The 23,381-nt window shown below is 39.3% G+C and overlaps 2 protein-coding genes across 4 annotated transcripts in view; one reads left to right on the top strand and one right to left on the bottom strand.

Annotated features, from left to right (window-relative positions):
* Window positions 1–23,381, bottom strand: part of LOC6584638 (arginine-glutamic acid dipeptide repeats protein) — a 57,184-nt gene extending 33,803 nt beyond the window's left edge. The window contains exon 1 of one of the 2 annotated variants that reach the window (XM_032732305.2): window positions 22,606–23,381. The gene's annotated coding sequence lies outside the window, so the exon portion shown is untranslated. Of the gene's footprint in view, window positions 1–1,257; window positions 1,348–22,605 lie in introns of those variants that run through there. The other variant, XM_002010246.4, reaches the window with a different exon arrangement.
* On the top strand, window positions 478–1,820 carry LOC6584636 (BEL1-like homeodomain protein 10). 2 transcript variants are annotated; one of them, XM_044009260.1, is made up of 3 exons: window positions 478–685; window positions 761–1,287; window positions 1,364–1,820. In XM_044009260.1, exons 1-3 carry the CDS (start codon window positions 607–609, stop codon window positions 1,403–1,405), a joined length of 648 nt encoding a protein of 215 aa, XP_043865195.1. In that variant the 5' UTR covers window positions 478–606; the 3' UTR covers window positions 1,406–1,820. The 2 variants fall into 2 exon arrangements, with proteins under 2 accessions (XP_043865195.1, XP_002010280.1); XM_002010244.4 differs by having other exon boundaries at window positions 479–685; window positions 1,346–1,820.

Raw genomic sequence — 23,381 nt, 5'->3', positions numbered from 1 at the left:
GCAACTGTCTGATTTCTATAAGGTAAGATTGCCTGTGTAAAATAAGTTTAAAGTTTAAACAAAGCTAAATCTGTTGAGCGTTAAATCATACATCAAAATATTATTAAATAATAATCAATATATAATACAATATAAATAATAATAAATATACATATATTGTATAATATATGGGCATTTCTTCAGAAAATCCTACTCTTGTGTGTTGGATTGTCGTAATTATCTTGAACATGTAGTGCTAATCTACAGCTATAAGTTTCCCTATTTGCCGAAAAAAAAGGATATTTGGCATTTGTTATATATACAATTAATAGAATATCCACAGGCGAATCTATTATAAATAAATGAAAATTATAACTTAATAGACCATTTCTATATATATTCTAATTGGAATCAAAGGCATGGGTTGCAATATTTTCAATATCAACCTATCAATGTAGGCATTGATTTTGTCAACTTAACATTGGAGTCGGAACGAACAGGAACTTCACAATCACTGCTTGAGCCTGAAAGGGAAGCATTCGATTTTCAGTTTTATTTTTGACATTTTATTATTTATTTATTTTTTTGTGGAAAATTCGTGAAAAAGTCTCATCGAGATAGTCTGCAATGTCGACTAACGATCTAGTGTTGACCGAGGCCATGCGACAGCGCTACCTGAAGTATACCATACACGTGGGCCGTGCAGGTAAGTCCGGGCCTCACCATATGCATATAGACCCACTATAGACCCAACCTGTTGCCAATGCCATCGCAAATGTAGGCAACGATGGCTTCGATGCCGGGCTTAGCACCATAGATCTGGTGAGCCAGCCGGAGCAGCAGGCGGGACAGACTCAGATGGGCGCCAGGCCAATGGTAGCTCCGAATGTCGAAGGGGCAACCCTAATGCAGTTCGATGGACTGATACGAAGCTATGACAGGAACATACATCAGATCCTGGAGGAGGAGCTGCCGACACGCCGCGGCAACTTGCCGCCGCACGCCGTGAAGATCCTCAAGTGCTGGCTGTACGAGCACCGCTACAACGCCTATCCCAGCGAGGTGGAGAAGCGCATTCTCGCCCACAGAGGCAACATCATGGTGCAGCAGGTGAACAACTGGTTCATCAATGCGCGCCGCCGCATTCTGCCCGGCATGATACGCCGCGACGGCAACAATCCGTCGCACTTCACCATCTCGCGCCGCAACAAGAAGGCGATGCTGAGCAGCGCCGAGGCAAACAGCACTGATTCGAATAACAGCAAGAATGAAACTCACCAGGATGTGGGCTCTCTAGATCCGGAACTGGTAAGTTGCGAAAGGTCGAACGTCTTGGTTATTGCAGCTCCTTTGCTTACTCTATCAGCTCGCTATGGCCGCAAAGGATATCAACGCAGCCCTTATGTCCAAAAGCAACCAGTCGTAAGCATCGATACCATTGTGAATCAAGCGGGAACTAACGAACGACAAAATGGGAACCATAATTAAATAAAATACTCAACACAGACACACACATACACACACACACAGTCATTCAGCAGCTCAACTCAGGCATCACTCAATTACTCTACATTCAATTCGAGGTTCAGCATTATCAAGTGTATGCAAATCTTTGCTGGGAATCAGCTTAGGTGAAGTATTACACTCTGCTTGTTTACTGTCCAGATGGAACTGTATTTATACCAAACAAACACTTGACAATGGAATCGCTCGAGACATTCAAATCTCACACAACATTACAAGCATCGAACTATATTCTGTTACTAAACTAACCTGATATCTGAATAAATTTTACATGCATCATCTGAAGATGCCTTTTTGGGATAACGAACCAAAATGAAGCTATTGAATGTTTGAATTGTGTGTATAATATTAATATGCATATATAGTTATATATGGACGTATAGCCGTGGATGAAAAGCTATGTGTGAATGTATATGAATTTATGGGTTCATGCACAGATTGAAATTATGATTTATATATCTATGAATTTCTAGTTATGTAAGGGTCTATAATGTCTTTAAGTTATTTATGGTTACATTTAATATTCAGGCTTTTAGACACCGTCTTCAAATATGTACAACAGATCTTTATACACAATTACGGCTGATATTCCAGGAAGCTTCTTTTCCAGAAATATTCCATCAATTGATTCACAGATCATAATTTCCCTGAGGAAGTACTGAAGCTATTAGTATCACTATTCCTATATATGTATGTTTGGAGCTCTACAATAGAATGGCAGCCGTTTGCTTTGCATTATTCAATTCTAGAGGACAAATTAATGGCATAATTTATTTTATATTTGGTTCTGAAGATATTTTCCAGAGGAAATTTATTTAAGATTAGAGGGGGTAGATAAAAAAGAGAACAGCATACATAATAATCAGAGTAAGTCGAAAACTTTAATATTTTTACTGAGTCTGATCCTGATCCTGAGCCCTAGTGAACGACTAGGTAAAGTTGAATGCTTTACAAGACCAGAACCAAGGCGGACTTTGTACACAACTAATATACTCTCAACATTTCGTAAGTGAGTATAAACATGCTTGAAACATCAGAGTTAGCTAAATTGTATATAAGCTCGCATGTAAAGCCTATACGTATACGTATACACATACATGCACATATATAGCAGAATATGCATTTATTTATAATTTATTTTAGTTATAATTGTTTTCTTTATTTCTCTATTTTGATACTACATATTTCTCATGTGATTTTCAATCTCATTCAGCTTGGATACAAAGCGCTCATTGAATTATTTATTTGATATATTCGAACATTTGCATTTCATTGGAAACAAATTGGCCTTGTGCCACTGTGCAGTACGCGCTGCATGCAAGTCAGTAGCTCGCAACTTGAGACTGGTGATTAAAGAACGTTTAAACAAACGTTTTGTAGAGCGGGCACAATAGAGCTCAACTCAGCTGGTGGATGGGGTGGATGGGGTGCAGGGCGGGGCTAATGTCATGCAAATATATATGCAAGTATATGCATAATGCTCTATTTGTCGTGCTTGGGTTTTGGCTTCCTCGTTGTTAAGTCTGGCGACAATGCTGGCAATTATCAGACAAGTCGAGCTGAGGCGAGGTGATTGGAGTCGAGGACTAGCCACATCATAATCGAGCATGCACACAGGTAGTTATCAGCACTCTATAAGGCAGCGGCAGGCCCAATTAGAACAGTTAACACCTGGCTAGGTGCAGGAGCCGTGGGAGGGGCGACGCTTGCATAGCTAAACATTTCGTAATAATTTAATAACCATTTTTTTTTTTTTTTTGTTCGAACCGCATAGAACTCGGGCACTCGCCACTGTCGAAGTCAATCAATGTGTTGCTTTAGCTGTACGATTTGAAATTGAATTTAATTAAAGTTGATTATTATGACAAAATGATTAATTAAGTCAATTTGAGACGCCCACTTGGGCCAAAAGGCCTAGATATCTGGCCAACAACATGCAGATACGCACATGTTAACACGTATGTGTGTACATTCAGGCATGTCCATGGACACGGCACAGTGCGCGCCAACAAGCAGCGTCCAAGTGTCGCTGTTAATGATTATTGAAGCTGGCGACATGTCTGCCCGCTAAATTGTTGCTAATGTCTTGCCATAATTCAATGCAAGCGTCTCATAAACAAACAACGTTGTTAACGCCGCTCACATGGCGCAGGAGGCGGACTGCAGGGACCGGGACAGACAAACACCTGAACGAGAGATGGTGGGGGACAGGTGGGCGGACGCTATATATGCCTGCTATCAGTTGCAAGTGTTGAAGTCATAAATCTGCATAATGATCGTGTCTATGCAAGTTGCCCTCTATGTGTGAGTGCGTGCGTGCGTGTGTGGGTGTGTGTGTGAGTTGGCCCTAAGTGCGTGTGAGCCAGTGTCGCCAGAGTCGAATGGTTGACTTTTCGCGTGGCCTATAAACTATACTTTCAGCTGCTTCATTTGAGTTTTCCTTTCCCTTGCTGCTGTAAGAGGAGGAGTTATCTCCCATAGATTTAGTCAAATTGAATTTTGAAGAGTTGAGTAAAGCTCTGTTTCTCTATACATTTGAAGAGAGGCAGAGGGAGAGGGAAAGAGAGGGCATGTATATATATCTGTCTCTCTGCCTCTATCTTTCTCACTTGTCTCGTCATTTGGCCTATAATCTATAGTCCCATTTGGACTTTCCTTTCCCCTGCCGTTAGCTCCAAAATCCTCTATTGAAACCCCCATGAGGAGCTGAGCGTATCTCTGATTATCCGTCCATCCAAGAAGCATCTACCTACATAACTGATATAGATCATCTATAGATTATACTACTCATTTTGGGGTTTCCTTTCCCTTGCTGTAAGAGAATTTATGTATATCCCATTGATTTAATCAAATCCAAATTTACTCTAAGCGTAAACATTCCTATAATAAAATCCATCTCGGTTTATTATTCCTTTCAGGGAGTTTCTACCTAACTGTTATTGCTCATATTCATTTGCCGAATGACTCATATGTGCGACTCAGTTCAAGACGGTTTCTCAAACTTTCAACTTTGCAGCCTTCTTTCGCAATTGCCAATTTGAACCCAAAGCGTTCACTTATAACACCTAATTCAAATTATAACTTGCCTGCGCCACAATTAAAACGTATGCAGGCACAAACTCGATTAGCACAAATGGTGCTATGAACGACTTTAGAGAGCCATAAAAGAGCTGAGCACAGCTGCTGTCTGTCTGTCAGTCTTGCAGTCTCTCAATCTCTCTGTTTGCGATTTGTTGTTTGGCCAAAGAATGTTTAAGCCATCCATAGTTGAGCCGATCAATTTGGCCAAGACGCGTGACAAACGACATGGGCACAAGACGTGCAATGGATCAGCGTAGGCAAGGCAAGGGAAATGGTGTAAGAGGGCAACAGATCGAGATGAGGTCAACAGGATGCAATCAAGGCGATCGTGTTTTGCGGCTCGTTAGAATGCCTGAAGTGCTCAAAAATACTTGGAAATGCAATCAATTGAACAGGAAGCGCATAAATTATGCCCAAAACAAAACATTTAGCCGACGCAGATACAGATACAGATAGAGCTACAGATAGAGCTACAGAGATACAGATACTCAGAACAAATTTATGCAATGGCAATTTGCAATTTTTCAATTGAGAGCACAAACTGTTATTTGTGACTCGAGAGACCTGAATTTGGCATCAATCAGAGGCTGTTCGAGCTTATGACAAGTTTATTGCATCAACAGACAGAGACACAGATACAGACACAGATGGAGATACAGATACAAGTGGCGGCACACAGTGATCGCTCGAGCAGTTACTGATCTGTGCTGATCTTATCCGGCTGACATATGTGACATGGACAATGTGATCGATTGATCGGATCGATGGGGCCACCGCGTGTGGCTGCCACAGCACCAACAAGCGATTGACACAAACACGAACACGAACACAAGCACGAGCACGACCACGAGCACGACAGGGCGACCTGGCCAGCTGCCAACTGGGCAATTGCCAAAGCGCGCTTTTAATATCCAAATTTGAATTCGAAGCAAAATGCTTACTAACAGAGCCTAACTTATTAAACAAGAAACCCCCTAATAAATTCTCTGTGTCAGTTATAGATTTTTAGCCTACAATATATGTATAATGTTGATTTGTATCCAAAACTTTTAATTTGTAGCCAATATAATCCACATGCAATCACAGAAAACTATAGAAATGTTTTCCATTCAAAAAAGATCCAACAAATAAGCATACAAATCCAGGCCTCGTATTTTGTATTGAATTATTCAGCTAGACTCATCACTTTGGGTAAGTATAAGATAAATGGGGAGAACTTCAAATTAAAGTCAAAAGATAATCGACCTCTATCGTGCATCTACACAAGAACAGCCGAGTTCAGTTAGCATTGCAATGTTTTCATTGCTTCAATAGGGAGATGATATATCATATAAATCGAGACTATCTGTAGAATAGGTCAACTCATATAAATCGAGACTATCTGTAGAATAGGTCAACTCTGATCCACCCGCTAAGCATTCAGATTTTTCCTATGGGTTAGCCTTTTTCTCTATTTCATTCTTCATATCTCTTCCTCACCCACTCTCGCTTTCTCTATCCTCTCCTCCTCTCCTCATTTTCTTTCCTCCCCTCATTCTTTCCCTCTCTCGTTCTCACTCTTGATTTCTCTCTTGTCCCCGTCATTCTCTTTCTCTCTCCACCTTGATTTCTTTCTCTCTCTTACTCTCTCACTCTCTCTCAATCTTGTATATCTATGAATCTATCTATTTCTTTCTATCTACATCTCTTTTTCTCTCTCTCTCTCTCGCTACTTATCTCTGTCTCTCTTTCCATGTTCTAAAATTTCGTTATGTGTAAATCCCTTCCCCACTCTAACGTATTCTCAAGCTTTTCATCTCTACATCTCTCTATATTTATATATCTCACATTCATCACACAATGTTTACCTATCGATCAAATCCATATTATTATTACAAGCCGCAGTCTCTCCCTCTTTAAACAATCTCTCAATTATCGATTTTGTTTGTCATCATTGAAGCAGATTGAATTGAAAAAGGTTAATATGGACATTAAATATACATCAGACATAGCTCAACGGTAATTTCTATAATATTATTATTTTGAACATGAAATATGATTATTATTATATTTAATATTTCCATTTTATACTCTGCGGCACGCTTTCAACACATTTCCTACGAGTATCTCGGCTGCGGCACATGCCTTAGCAATTTTGTATTTTATAGATACATTTTTAAGATACTCGCAATGCTCGTAGGTTTTTGCAATTTCAATAAACAATTTCCTCATTTGCTGCGATCGAAAATAAATGAAATAATGTTAACATAATTGTAATCTCAAATTGTTTGACCCAAAGCGCAATGTGTGCCACGCCCCCCATCAAGCTGTGATCCAAATGCCCCGATAAATTCCTAATAATATGAGCAAAACTGTGAGCATATAAAACAGAGCGAGCCTGAAGCGAATTGAATGTGAGAGAAAGACACAAGCACTGACACACAGACACACACACAAGCATAGACACATACATACACTTGATGTTGCATCATTGACAAATTTGTGTGGCATGATTTGGGACGCTGATTATTTCCATAATTCGAGGATCAAATCAAATAAACAATTGCAAAATTCAAGCAATTTTCAAGCTAGAAATCCAATATAGCAGGGGGCAGACAGTGCGTATACGCAATGTTGTTAAATTTAACAGACTAATTTAAGGTGTCAAGTAACTAAAGACTAAGGCTTTAATTAGAGCAACTTAACTTACAAAAAATAAATATATATAGCTATATTTATTTATTCCATTGTCGATATTTCACGCATATCAAATTGGATATATCTTTCAAGCTCACTGACTACAGCAACATTGCGTGACTTCGGTTCTGCCACGTTCACCAAGAGTGTAGGCCATAAAATTAATAGATTGAACTGGAAAGGAGGTCAGACACTTGATACGACCAAGAATTTGCTGAATTTAGCACATTAAGCTGGGAATTTACGATCATGCGGAGAGAACAGAACGATCTAGCTTAAGGACATAAACAATAAGGATAACTCTTTTGGATATAAACTTTAATTTGTGCGAAGAAGTTTTTTTGTTTGTCAATCGATCTTCCAAGTCACAATCAGTCCGACATATATCACTGCAGTGATATTAGCATCAGAAATTATATCTTTGACTTTCAAGTACATACTATATACTATCTGAAATAAAAATTTTAAAAAATAATTAAAAAGCCCAGACGCAAAATTCTTTAAGAATCAATAGAAATGAAAGTTCACAGAGAAAAAGATAATTCGAGCTGTAGTCATTCATATTTAAAGATCATTGAGACGGTTCTTTCCCTTTAAGTGAAATATAATTTCTTCAATAAATCATTAATTCAAGCAATTGTTACTTGGTCTGCATAGTGAACCTCTAACTGGTTCCATGCAGAGAACAACAAACTCTGCTCGGAACTAGCTAACCAATGAGCTGCGAAGGTGAACAGCCAATGAGCAATAACCTCACTCTCTACCGTTTGCCAAAGATCAAAGAGAAGCTGCAGCTTTGAATTGATTGCAAATTAAGCAGAATCGCCCGAAATGATTAAGAAAGTCCTAATAATTTACACTGTCTCACTGTAGGCAGTTCGCATTGCGAAGGTTCCGATTCACTTTGCTCATGGACTTTAAATAAATTTCAATCATTTTTAGCTGTCGACGGCTGCCCGCTGAGTGTTATGCTGATTGGCTGACAACGGGGTGCGCTGACAATTACCTACTCGATCGGACTCGGAATCGGAATCGGAATTGGAATTGGAATTGAAATTGAAATTGGAGTAGTCGGAGTTGCTATTGGAGCTGCAGTCGAAGTCCGGCCAACCTTGGGCGTATATGTATATTTGTGTGTGTGTGAAACCCGTTATGACCGGATAGCCATTATCTCGATGCATATTTTCCAAGACATGCCTACGAACATAATTGGGTTTTAATTGATACACACAAAGCGACACAACAACAACAACTACAACAAGAGCAAGAAAACTATAACAGAAAACTGAGCTGAAAACCCGAAAAACCAACATGCAAATTCTAGCAAAGGGAAATGATTAATTTCCATACGATTCGAGTGTCTGCGCTAGTTCGAGCGGCATATGAATATGTGAATACATACATATATATGCGTGAGTCTGTGTGTGTGTGTGTGGATATACATATATCATATCGAATTACCAGCGGCCTTAACAACACAATTATTACTTGTTTCGACTGGCGGCCAAAAAGCCAAGCGACCAATTCAATTGGCCTAATGAGTGCAACGAATCTGACAGCCGAACCGCAAATATGCGACCGAGTATTCATGTTTCGTATCGGGCATAGCTACACACATATGGAGCATGGCTATCCATAATGCAGCTAATCGAAGCGATTGTCAATCCGAATTCGACTGTGTGAAAGGGCCGTCGCGCCACCAAGCGACATTGTCAACATTCATGAATACTATGTGAATACATCCATATACGCATATATTCATTATGATAGACATCTATATATGGATATATCTCCGCTTTTGTGCGGCTACTACATCCACAAAGTCGCGCCCACGAAATTTACATATCTAAATGTGAGCATGCCATAAAGCAATTTCATGATCAACAAACTTGTATAAATATATATTTAGACATACATACATACATTATGTGGATAAATTCATAATAGATGCAGCTACATTAAAAAAAAAAAAAAAAAAAAAAAAAAAAAACTAGTAGCATTTCTTGAAATACACTCTTGTTGTTTACAACAATCGCAATCGATATCTACATAATTACAGAGTTCAGGGGAGAGAGAGAGAAAGAGGGAGAGAGAGAGAAGTTTAGTTAGTCAGTTTAGTTGTCAGATTTATACCTATCCATAGACAATAAGAAAACAACAAAAAATAAACTTTTCAATGGAACAAATTTTTTAAATTAAATTAAAATTAATTTTTGTTTTTTTTTTTTCGTGTCGATCTAAAAACTTTTGTTAAGTCAGCCAGCTAGCTGTTATCTATCTATCCTTATTATTCTTTATTTGTATTATCTATCTTCAATATTCTATATTACGTATTCTATATTCTACATTCTATATTCAATATTCAATATTCTATATTCTATATTCTATATTCTATATTCTATATTCCATATTCAATATTCTATATTCTATATGCTATATTCTATATTTTATATTCTGTTTTCTATATTCTATATTCTACATTCAACATTCTATATTCTATAGTATTTATTCTAAGTTTCTTCTGCATTTGGAACTATCCACAATTATTAACTGTCTCTTTTAGCATAGCGAAATATGTATACCCGTATCTCTACCCTAACGCCTGGCCGCACTGTAATGCCGCAATTCATCAACAGACAATTAGCATATAGCCATAAAGCAAAATCTAACAACTGACTTAATGGAGTCATTTTTGGGGCTTTGAGCTTTTGGGCCATAGCCAATATACAACCCTCGCCCAGCCACACCCCAATTCCAAATAGCTGAATGCCCGTAAGTGTGTGTGTGTGTGTGTGTGTTTGTACATGTGTATTTCTGTCTTGCCTGGGCGCAAAAATGCTAAAGTTCGTTTCTTAAGTCTTTCGTTTTATCGGCGTCAAATTGCACAAAGTGCGCTAAACAGAAACTTTTACTTTTTTCGTTATTTAGCAAAGGAGACAACAAGCAACAACAGGCTTCTTAATATATCTTCGGGTCTGCCGAGATAATTGTTTGTTATCGCAAATATTTTACAGCAATTTTTGTAGTTGTGTGTTTTTCTCCCTCTCTCCCTCTCTCCCTCTCTCTCTCTCTCTCTCTCTCTCTCTTGCACCTTAAGAAATAATAAAGTTCAGCCAGCGCAGAGAGTGGGTGTTGTTGCAGTTGCAACAGTTGATTAACGTTAATTGAAGGCCTGCCACATGCCACAGGCACTGCACTGGGCAATGGAAAATGGGCGTGACTTAGAATGTGCCGCAGACAGAGAAAGCTTGGCTGCCTATCCGTCTGTCTGTCTGTCTGTTTATCCGCAACAATTTCTGGTAGGAAAGGAAAAATAGAGTCGAAATTCGAAACGAAAATCGGTGCCAAGGTTGGCGCGAGACACAGTCAAAGCCATAATTAGATCAACAGTCATAATTTCTATAGTTGTAATTGTTGCTGCCTCGTTACAGTAGGGCGCCACTAACAATAGCAACTGCAACAACACCAACAGCGACAACAAACACCAAAAAAAGCCGCCTTAAAATTTGAAGCAATAACGAAATAAAAAATAAAATATAAAAAAAAAAAAACACTCTTTAATTTGAGCGCATTTCATTTTGTCAAGTTGTTTGGCCCGTTGGCTTGTTTTATTGTTAGCAGGCAATTGTTGTTTGTGTTGTTGTTGTTATAAACAAATAGAAACAAGCAACAAGCAAACGGGCAACAATGGGCCATGTTTGTAGGGCGGCCGCTGCTTTGGCTCGCTTCTGGCCGCAAATTCGTAGCCAATTTAAATGTCATTGCGCCATTTTGATTTGGATTTGGATTTCGATTTGGATTTGGTTTTCGATTTTATTTGCTTTCCCGCAATTTAATTCGCATTTGAGGCGAAAACTAAGGCAAATTTGGGAAATACAATATCTTATCTAACGCCCCATCAATTCATCTATAAACGAGAGCGTGGCCAACACTCGAACTGGAATTGAAATGCGGGCTATGAGCCAGAGCAGGGCGTTGTCGGAGGCGGAGGCGGAGGCGGAGGCAGGGGTAACAGGTACAAGAGGGCAGGTGAGGGTTCACGCGAGGCGTCAACTGGCCACTCACAAAAGCGATTGCAGATTTCGACTGTCAGATAGGCCGAACAACATTCGAAAGGGAAAGCATAGTTAAGTTCTCAGATCGAGCCAAGGATTAGCTGAAGCTAAATTCAGCTAAAATCGCGACCCTTGAACCCGATCTACTCAAATATATGTTTTGGTTTTCTATTTCATTGAGCAATTTTTGATTATTTCGGAAATTTTTAATGAGTATACTAAATACTTAATATGAACTTTTTTATTATTATCAAATTGTGAATAAGTGAATAATAATTTAATTTAATATTTAATCCAATAGAATCAAATTGATTGATTACTCCGTTTATCCGTCCGTCCGTCTGTTTGTCCGACCCTCTGTCTGTCTGTCCGTCTATCCGTCTATCCATACTTCTATCTGCCTGTCCGTCTGTTTCTCGTCTGTCCATCCGTCTATCCGTCTTTCTGCCCGACGGCTGAACGTCTTTCCGTATGTCGGTCTCTCCGTCCGTCCGATCTCAGCACCTATAAGAGCTAAAGACTTAGCAACTTTTGTAAAAGGTCTCTGTATAGCACGCGCAGATCCAGTTTATTTCGATAAATCGATAACTATTTCCGTTTTAGTGTCATCGATTAAAAACCTTAGCAGTTAGAGTACATCCCGTACTTTTTAGAGCTAATCGTATCACATTTTTATTAATTTAATAAATTGTCGACTTCATTTCAACGGCACTAAAGAGTTCTTGTGCAATAATTGATCACACTCGTTGCTTGGTCATCTACCCAAATGAATAACTGTTCGCACTACGCTAAAGTCGGTTGATCACATTATTAGTGAAGTTTTGTGAATCATTTGCCATTCGATTGCATTTCCTTAAGCATCAATCAAAATCAATTGGTTTTAGCCAAGAGGCAGCTGCTGCAGGCCTTTGCCTTTTGGCACTCACGCACTCATCGCCAGCTCCACAACTTGGTCAATAAGCAGCGGCAGCAACTGTTAAGTTGGCAGCTGGCAGCTGGCCGTCAAGTGGCTTGTCCAAGAAGCACCGCCAGCAAATGGAGCGTGTCCAGGCCAGCCGCTTGGCCAACTGTGTCTGCGATTTGAAAGCAAGCCGCCAATGCATCAATGACTCAATGAAACAATCCGGCATGGCGGCATTGCGGCATGGCTGCAGTTGCAGTTGCAGTTGCATTCGAGAGGTGTTCTTCAAGAATAGCCGCATGGGGAAATCTCTCATCGCATTCCTGGCCGCCGCCTGCGACCCCGACTGCGACTGCGACTGCGACTGCGACTGCCACTACGATTGAATATGTAGCGCGAGGTCTTGACATTGTACCTTGAGCAGTGTCATGATTTTTTGCTCTCGCTGCTGCTCTCGCTGTTGCTGTTGCTGCTGCTGTTGCTGCTGCTGCTGCTCATGTCATCGTCAAATGTAAATGAAAAGCTGCCACAGCAAATCAAAGCAAATTGTTGCGCCATTGTCTATATATATACATATATAAACGTATATTTGTCTGTGTGACAAGGCATGGCTTGGCTTGGCACACCCTGTGGGCGTTGCTGCTGCTGCTGCTGCTGCTGCTCCACATTCGCCAACGGCCGTGCACCGTTGACTCATCGAGGCCGGGAGAAGGTTTTCGTGTGTGTGATTTTTATTTTTGGGGGCAACACTGGCAATACGAAACTATTGTACGTACGTGCAACAAGCGCTCGATTCGAAGCTGCTGTTGCACAACGGCGCAGCCATTGATAAACCGTGTGTGACGCGCTCCACTGGCTGTTGCCACATCCAAATTCTTAACAAGGCTCCAATGTGGCCCATTCGTGGTCAGCTGACGTTCAAGAATCTGTGCCAGCCAGCCAACCGGCTGCCCTCAGCTAACCTCAGCCTCCGCCCCAGCCACAGCCTCAGCCTCCGCCGCTCTTGGAGTCTCTGAATGCGCATCCATTGCGTGCGGCACCTTTGATCGACTCTGAACGCCCACAGCGGGCAAGCCAGATCGAGTCGCTCGCTTGCTTCCATATAGGGTCCGGCCTTATAGAGATCGCCTGTTGCAGGTAGGATTTGCATGCTGCAATTTGCATTACGTTAACACGAAACGTGTTAACAGCCTCGGCCAGATGAACTCAACAAAATTTCATGATATTCGCATGCAATTTTTATTTTTTGCAAAATAGAAATTTAATTGCGAATAAATAATTACACAACAGACAAAAAATGTTCAAATTAATTGCAATTAATATTCGAAGCATGTTAAAATCGGCTTGCCATCGGCAGATGCTGTTCGACTAGCACATACCCTGCATTTGCCGGGACTAATCAACATTTTAGGAGAAAACACTGACAGAGTTTTATAATGATCGACCGTAAGACACCCAATATTCGAATGAAAATAAATACTAGAACTATTATAGTGCTCGACTATCACATACCCTGTATATATAGCAAAATATTTTAGAATAAACAACCACTACATTCTATTACTAAAATGTACTTACTCCCTTGATAATTGCTCGACTAGCATATACCCTGCACTTGTTGCAAATACTCTATATTTTAACAGAAACAGTCAACAGTAGTACACTCACTGACTGTAAGATACCCTATATTCTATTGCCAATGAATACTGCAGTGAGTACCACGCAGCAAAGAGACTAATGCGTTGTATATTGATTGACTATCAGATACCCTTAAGCCGATTTTACAATTGCTAGCGTTGCTGCTTGACTTGCATATCTAATAGATATCCTATATTCGATTGTATAAACATATAAGTGTATAATGAATGGTCCCAATTATTAGCTCTGATAATTACTGCTCGACGAGCATATACCCTGCACTTATGTCAATTCTATACAAAAAACAACAGAGTTGTGATACACTTTCAGATACCCTATATTATATTCTAAAGAAGTGCACAGCATTCATGGATAATCGCAACTAGATTAGCTATATATAACAATAAAGGTACGGCTTTTGAATACCCTACAGTATTTTCGAAAGAACTATATTAGAATGTACTTAATTATTGATGGCACTAACAAGTCTTTCTCGACTAGCATATACCTTATAAAAGTCGTTTACATATAGGATAAATGACTTTCCCAAAATTCCATTCTAAATAAGTATATCGTTTACATTTAATAAGCGAGCATAAAAGATGCGAGTCAATTTTTATAACAAAATCTTCTAATATTTGTAAAAACTTGATTTTCGTCTCCTTGATTAAAGGAATACTAACATTCATAATTAATAATTACTAAAATGTTGACCAATCATAAATATTGTGGTATAGCAGGCTTTTGCTTATTCTAAACCAGTATTTCAGACACATAAATCCGCCTGTCACATTCGTAGATTTTGGATGTAAAATGATAAGCAAGCAATGTAAAGCGCTTTATTAATTAATTTTGACTTGGATTTAATATCTGAGTCAAAATTGTTGTTTAATTTGCTCTCTTGCTACGTCTGAGCAAAATATATTCATTTCAGCAAATGCTTACAAATTAGATATTTGCATTCATTAATTTGTGCATTTAATGAGAGTTCAACAAATTTTAGGCCCTAATTCTTATCGTGAATATAATTTAGGTAAAAGCAAAATCCAATTAATTGCGAACGAGTTCGAACGAATTTCAAACGAAAACACCACGAAAGTAATTGTCGATTGGCTAACGAAAATATTTGATTTGTTGGCATTGCGCAAACTGCTTGAATCAGCCATAAACATATTGGATTACCAACGCGCATTGCTCATACGGCCCGTGGTACGCTTGGCTACATTTTGTTTTCTTAGACAATTTACAGCTAGGGGCAAGAAAAAGTCCCCTCTCTCTCTCTCTGTCCGTTTCTGTATGTGCCTTCTTACCTCTTTTTCTCCCTTTCTCTGTATCTAGTATATCTTTCTTTCTTTCGTTTTCTCTGTTTGTCTTAATTTAGTTCTCTGTACATATATAGCGCACAATCGTTATTTCCCTTAACTTTTCCTTCCCTCTCTCTCTCTTACTATCGTTATTTCCTCTTAGTTCCCCCGTACTCCTCTCTCTTTATCACTCTTTCCCCCGTCCACCTCTCTTTCTCTCTTTCTCACTTTCTCTTTCTTTAACTCATTTGTATTTCTCGCTTATTTGTATAACTCATTCTACATTTTTTTCTCTCTCTCTCTCTCTCTCTCACTCTATATTTGTTTATTGCTCATTCTTTGTCTAACTATTTCTCTCTATTTCTCTCAGTATTTATCATTCTTTTCATCTGTGTCTCTCCAAGTGTCTATCTCTATATCTGACATCCCTCTCTCTCTCTCTCTCTCCCTTACCTCCAGCTACCTATCTCTAACTCACCATCTCACATCCACCTTCTCTCACTATCTCTCTTTCTTTCCCCCTCTCTCTGTCTATTAGCCTTTCTCTCCCTCTCTGTCTGTCCTGAATCCAAAACAAAGGCATTTCAAGATCTTCTCGATTTCCAACTCAAAATCTTCGCCCAATCGCTGGCCATTGCCTAATCAGCTATCAGCTAGAGTGGCTCGCCGCTGCTTTATTGCTGTGGCAGCTGCAATTGTTGTGGCATGCCACATTGGCCGCTGCGCCGTCCTTCTCTCTGTGGCACTTTGTCATCGGGCTGGCAGCAGCACTCGCACTCGCACTCGCATTCGCACTTGAGCACATGGAAACGTGGGCGTCTGGCAGTCCGAACAGCTTCGAGTCCAAGTCAATGGGAGACTGGAGCGATGCATTTCACGTCGCATGTCTTATGTCTTATGGGCTTATGCCTCAGCTGCTGTTGTTGTTGTTGTTGTGTGCTGTGCCTCTAGTGTCTGTTGCTTGTCATTTGCCATTTTTCACACTGAGCGCTGCTGGCTGGCAGCCGTAGGCGAACGCCAAGTACAAAGATAAACATTTTGCATGGCCATTGCTAAGACTCACATAATTACAAGAAGCTGCCATCGCAACGGACACATCAGACAGCCAGACAACAACAACAACAACAGCAACAGCAACAACAACAATAACAACTGACAACAGCAACACAAATTTGCCAAACAATGCAGATCGCAGGGCACGAAGTCGCCAAATGTCGCATTGATGGAACTTTTTCTTTTGTCGGCCACTCACTGCATGCCCCCAGTCCCCAGTCCGCAGTCCCCGATCCCTAATCTCCAAACCCCAAGCCCCATTCCCAATTCCCAATCCCCATTCAAATCTCTCTCTCTCTCTCTCTCTCTATCTCTCTCTCTATCTCTCTGTCTCTCTGGGCAATGTGGCAATTACGGGTCTCGACTCGTGCCACGCGTTTGCGTTTACAATGCCAGCAAATAATCTGCACTTTGCAGCTGAAACTTGTTGCTGCACTGGCTGCTGCTGCTGCTGCTGCTGCCTCGGTTACCGCTGTTGCCTCTGCTGCTGCTGCTGCTGCTGCTGCTGGACTCTGCTGCAGTGGAATATGGGTTTTTGTGTGTACAGTAGAACCTGCTTAACGTGCGCTGCAACAGCAGTTAGCTGTCAATACCCATTTGAATAAAGTGCTTTTGCTATGCCCACACACTATCGCTGCCTCTGCCCGATTTTGCATATCATCTCTCATATTCAGTCGTTCTTAATTGATACAGCTGGTTTATGTCTTCATTGCATAGCCATTGCAGTCTATCTATCTCAATTGACTTCTCATTTGCTTTCAATGCACTCTAGTTTCTTAATAATAATTGTTTATTTTTTTTTTACAAACTAATAAAATCGTTTGCCTGCTTAAAAGTTCCTTCTCTATCTCGCTCTCTCTCTCTCTCTCTCTCTCTCTCTCTCTCTCTCTCTCTCTCTCTCTCTCTCTCTCTCTCTCTCTCTCTGTGTCTCTATTTCTCTCTTTGTAACTAAATAATATTCTGCACATTTATTTCTCTGTCTCCCTCGCTATTTTTCCTGTCTCCCCTTTAAGCTAAATATTACTCTATACATTTATCTCTCTCTCTTTCTGACTTTCTCTTTCTTTGTCTCTCTCTCTCTCACTCTCTCTCCCTCTCATCTCTATCTCGACCTTAATCGATTTATGTCATCACCATTTTACCTTTTCTTATAAAATTATAAATTTTTTTGTTTCTCTCCTTCTATTTAACTTTTCATTTTCTCTATTTTCTGTGCACATTACTCTTCTATACATATATGCAGACTTCACTTCAGTCTGTAAGTACTCGATTGAGCCTAATCGATCAAATATTTTCTTGACTTTTTTTCCACACATTTTTCTCCCAATATTTTCACTGTTTTGTCTTTTATCGCAATTTTTTTTATTGACGCATGCAATTTTTCTTCCTTGCTTTTCAGTCTCATCTTTTTTGTACATATATACCTTTTGCTACAAATTCTCTATCTCTATATAGGAAGTACACATTTCAACAATAGATAGAATCTCATGCTATTCCATTGAGTTCCTTGAGGAACGTGCCTGATTCTTGAATGTCTAACAGCAATCGAATTTAGTGAATCTAATTATACTTGTTTTATTTCTATAACTTTTTCTATTCGATGATATACAATATATACATACATATACATGTGTGCTTTAATCTGTCATTTTATAAATAGCAGCAAATACTTGTCCAGCCTATCGAAAGTTCTTGCAGCAGTTGCTCAACTGTAGCACAATGGACAATAACTCTACAATAATGATGTGTCTGTGTGAGTGTGTGTGTGTACATAAATACGTAGATATACTCTTATATATCCATACACATATAGACTTGCATGCATATATGTAGATTTATGTGTTTATATATCAGCAGAGATATGCATATATACAATACATATACATATATGTATGTCTATGCATACTCACACATATAAATGTATATACAAGTGTCTATATATAAACATATGCATACTTGTACTTTTTTTCTACAGACGGACAGACTCAAATTGTTTTGGCAGAGACCAAGAGATTGCCAAAATGGAGCAGCAGCAGATCTAAAGCTGAAGCTGGAGCTGGAGCTGGAGCTGGAGCGACACAGTTACAGTTACATTTACTGTTACAGTTACAGTTGCAGTTGCAGTTGCAGTTACTGTCGCTGCTGTGGCTGCTGCTGGGGCAAGCTCTGCTGGGGACTGGCGATTTTAGCTGTTTTGTTTTGTTTGTTTATCTCATTTGTATTTTGGCAGCAGGTTCACAACGAATGCGGCATGCGCTGCACGTGAGACTGGGGCTGAAATGGCCTGGCCAACGGGCAACGGGCCACGGTGCAGCCGTGTGGCATGCCACATACAGTTGCCATATCCGAATTGGCCATGTGCCGCACGCAGCCCAGAGCAGAGCAGAGCACTGAAAACGAGAGCAAAAGCGGGCACTGTCGACTGTCGACGTTGTTGTTGTTGTTGTTGTTGTTGCGTTGGCTTTCGGTCACCGATTTGTTGTAGTTGCTGTTGCTGCTGTTGTTGCTCTTGCTGTTGCTGTTGCTTTTGGCTTTGGTTTCTGTTTTCTTAGCAGTTTAGCGCCCGTTGTCGTGTCCCCAATGCCCGGTGCCAGTGTCCACGTACCAACATTGGCCTAATGTTGCACATTGTGTGCTGATCTTGTTTATTATGCAAGAAAGCTGCCAAAGTAAAGCCAGAAAGCGACAACAGCAACAGCAACAGTAACAGAAACTGAACGCAATATATACATATATACATATATATATACTATATATATAACTAAAGCATAAAAGAAAAGTATTTTACCAAAAGGAAAAAAAAAACGCTTGCAGCTTGCATACCATTAACAGAGCCCATAATCATATATATAGATGATCATATCATATATACAGACAAGGCAAAACAAATCCTCAGGATTACGACTTTAGATTCTGCATAAAACTTTCCATAAAGTAAACAAAATATGAGGTAACTAAATCAGGGCAGAATTTATAATTTAGGCAATAGATGAAATCAATTATGTCAACAGATCTAATATGCTTTCACTGAAATTTCATGCAAAATCCATCAAAAAAACCCCGAGGAGAAAGATATATGTATGTATACAGTTTGTATTCAATTTGATAAATGGAATTGCGCAAATTGAAAAGCTTGGAGTACTTTCACGTGATCGAGGGCGCACTGCACATACAAATGCCCAAAATTTTTGAGGTCGACTGTATTAATATGCATATGACAAAATACCTTTTTCCAGTTGGAGCACGCCGCACTCCGCACTCCGCACGCCGCACGTCGCACGTCGCCTGCCGCACGCTGCCCTCGAACTAATTCACTTCACTTGATGCACAAAACAAAAACAAATAAACAAACAAGCAACGGCAACATGGACATCAATTACAGTTAACACGCACCGAGTGCACACATAAATAAAGCCGCAGCAAAATGAAAGGCAGCGCGTGCCAAAAAGTCGTTATTTGGTGCTGCGATCGATCGAGCCGATTTATTATTATTTCTATTTCACTTTTCAAAAGAACCCGCCAAACGTGAGAGGCAAAGCAGCTACAGCTACGGCTACCGTCTACCGTCTATTGTCTACAGTCTACAGTCTACTGTCCACTGAGTGCGGCTACTGCACCGCCAGCAACGGTATGGAAACGAAACGTGGCTGCATGACAAACGAAACGACACGAAACGAAACAAAACGGCACGAAACGAAACGGAATGAAATGAAATGAAGGTGGGCGTCAAGCAGGGTGCAACTGCAAGTCGAACTGGAACTGGAACTGGAACTGGAACTGGGACCTGCGACATATGGAACTGGGTCGGGTCAAAGGCTGGCGGCGCACTTGGCTTTTGGCCAAACAGCTGTTCCGTTGCGTACAAGAACAAAGCAACTGAAGAAAAAAGATGCCAAAACTAACCGAAAATTGGCCAATTGATTTAATGAAGAAAAAGAAATTGAAATAAATTGAATTAAAAGTGTGAGAAATAGGATAAGTAATAGATGTATATGTAGCAACTATTATTATTATTATTTATTTATTAGATAATATAAAAAATATAAATCTAAAAATTATTAAACGTGCTAGCTACGAGGGCCATCGACGTGCGTAGCAACTATTATTTAATGAGTGTGTTTCTTATATTAATAGAATGAACCGTGTGTTAAGAATATAATGATTTAATTCAAACAGCTTCAGAGCGCCTTTACTCTATCAATGTTCTTCTCGAACTGTCTTCTTCTTGAACTGGCGCTGCCATCCTGCTGAGATTGCGTAACGAGGATGCCACACCGCTCGACAAAGCTTGGCATGCAACTTCTTCAAGGATCTACATTTACACTTTTGTAATAAGATTTTCGCTTGGCAAGCGATTCGTGGAATATATCATTTCCCAGACAATTAGGATATTTATATAACATTCATCGTCAACCCAATGTGAATATTTATTTTACATCGCAAAATACATCTAGCACATATCAAATTCAAATCTTTAAAAACGAATATCTTACAAAATATTTTAAAATGTAGCCAAATCAGAAAGTCCCTTATCATAAGCAACTGTTGTATGATAATAATAAATTGCATGGAATAAAATTAACCTATGCCTATCAGAACATGAACTAATACAGAATGCCGATATATATAATTCTACATTCATATATAATATACAATACCTATGCCAATATTTTTAAGTGTTAGTAGCCAACCCTATTCAGATGAGCCAAAATTACACGTTGCCTATAGGCTCTTGAAAGATGAACAAATTTCATATGATACTAAAATTTATAGACCAGAAAATTTTTCAACATAGCTGATTCACTTTTTTGTATACAAATTTGATTTCCATCAAATTGCAGTTTCCGCTGAACAAATTTTCAAGCTTTTTAAAAAACATCAAGCAATATTAAAATTTTTATCTATAAGCTTATTTCTATGCAAAGCGAGTCAAAGAATATGATTGAAGTTGTTTTAAAAGTTTTTGTATATGTATGTATGTATATACCTATATATGTATTTGTTTACATACATAAATTCTGAAATATATATTTTAATTTCTTCCATTTTCAATAATATTAAATAATATTATCATCAATAATATTAAATTAAATTAAAATAATAATAAATCAATTAAATAATAACAAAGTAAACATCTCTAACTTTAATAGACCGATAGGCAAAAGAAGCTAGAGCTTAAACATCACGCTTATCTACCCAGATCAAAAATATATATGCTTCCTGTTTTCGACCACGCCTAAAAATGCTAATTAGGAAAAAAACATAATTCACATTGAATTTCCTTTTTTTTAATTCAATTTCAAATGGCATAAAAGAACTACGAATCCTTGACTTTCCAACCCATATCAAATGGAAAATAATGGTATAGGAAAACATTTAATTCAATGCCGAACTTGTGTTTACTTGTGTTAAATCTAGATCTAGAATGGAATTCATAAATGTTCCGCTTCTAATGCACTTCCTGTCTGAAAATAGCAAACATTTTCCATGCCACCTGCTACACATTTGCGTGTGTGTGTGTGTGCCTGTGTGTGTGGAGCAAGGTCAGCGAAAAGTTGACAGCGCCAGTGGCCACCGGTGAGCATCGATGGTCGCATGCATCGCCTTGATTGTTGCGGTTCAGTGCAACTGGCTCGGAAGCGATTCTCTGTGTGCTAAGCTACCCTACCCAAGTATATAATACTGACATAATAATATATAATAATATATAATATATATAATAATATTGAATGATTAAGTCACTAAACATGCAACACCTGCAAAAACAGGTGAATGTGGACATCTGAATCACATTTTATGGAATTTGTATGGGAAGGCCACAAAGATATAGAGTTAAAACAGAAAAATCTAATGAAAATATTTCTCATCAAAGTTTCATTAATACAGAAAAGATATCGAAATTCACGAATGTTTGCTACTCTAGAAGCATAAGCTCCAGATAAATCCAGACCTTATAAATAACTCGTAAATATAGATCATCAAACAAATTTTAATTAAAACCCCACAAAATAATGGCAATTGATCGGCCAGTTAGCAAGGGTATACGATCGTCGACTATCGCTGCTCGGTGTTCTAGGTGTTTCATTCATGTGCGCATTGTCTGGCCCCAAGTTCAGCTTGGAGCTTCCTCTGGGGGGCAGCTCAGTGCGCAGCGTTGCAGAAAACTAGACGCTTGGGAGCACTGAGACACATTTGTCCAAGACTTTGGCCTCAAGTCGGGCATAAATTAGATCGGCGATAACTTCAACTGTGCGACTGCCAGTCTGCTTAGGTCAATATGATTGAAATTTGACTTTGATATATGTGCATACATACATACACATTTACACATACATATATACTATTTAATGTTGGCAAATAATGGCTATAATTAGAGAAGAATTAATCAGCTTACCTCAATGTGTGGATGGAATTCGACTTGGCTCGGGATACCAGATCTAAAACAGGTTGAGCCAAAAACACATCACAATACACACACACACACACACGCACACACACAAAAATATTCTTTGTTGTGTTTTGGGCAAAAAGTGAGCACAGAATTATCGAAAATATTTGTTTTGTATTATTCAAATTGTAAATCGTAATTCATGTCGTGTTTGCAAATTATCAAAAACCAAAAAAAAAAGCATAAAAAAGAAACGAAAACGAAAAGTTGTTATCAAACAGAAATTAACAACATTTAACGCGCGACCATTTATCAAACGAAATAACTGTTGTTTGGCGTTTAACTAAAAAATTATTACACATAATAATAATGATGGTACAGGGCCATTAACAGACTTGGCTAATTGGCCGTCGCGAATTAAATTGACACTCGTTTATTTGGGCTACCGGCGAAATTGACGTGTGGAGAGCGCGATGCGTCCACTCGACGACGGCTTCTTGAAAATCACTTGTGCCACTCCTCCTCCTCCTCCTCCTCTTCCGCCTCCTGCGGCAATCGAACAGTCAGATGCAGTCAGTCGTCGTCAGGGCGACGATTTGAATTCCACTTGGCGCGCCAAGACTCACTCAAAAGTTTGCAGTGGATCGACCAAAAAAAATAAATAACCGTCGTCAGTTCGCTAGTTGCTCAATTCTTTCGTATTGTCTAGTTCACTCTCTCTCGCTCTCGCTCGCACGCTCTCTTTGCTCCGTGTTCACGTCAGCTCTGGCCGAATGCACAAC

The sequence above is a fragment of the Drosophila mojavensis genome, unplaced genomic scaffold (assembly GCF_018153725.1).
Source record: "Drosophila mojavensis isolate 15081-1352.22 unplaced genomic scaffold, ASM1815372v1 contig_136, whole genome shotgun sequence".
Lineage (NCBI taxonomy): Eukaryota > Metazoa > Arthropoda > Insecta > Diptera > Drosophilidae > Drosophila > Drosophila mojavensis.
Note: the sequence above shows the minus strand (reverse complement) of the source record. Positions and strands in the feature narration are given on the sequence as shown.

Excerpts from the sequence above, each read along its gene's own strand:
- LOC6584636 (XM_002010244.4), top strand. The coding sequence starts at position 607 with ATGTCGACTAACGATCTAGTGTTGACCGAGGCCATGCGACAGCGCTAC. Across the intron at positions 686-760 it reads CATACACGTGGGCCGTGCAG|GCAACGATGGCTTCGATGCC; the intron begins GTAAGTCCGGGC and ends TCGCAAATGTAG. Across the intron at positions 1,288-1,345 it reads GCTCTCTAGATCCGGAACTG|CTCGCTATGGCCGCAAAGGA; the intron begins GTAAGTTGCGAA and ends TTACTCTATCAG.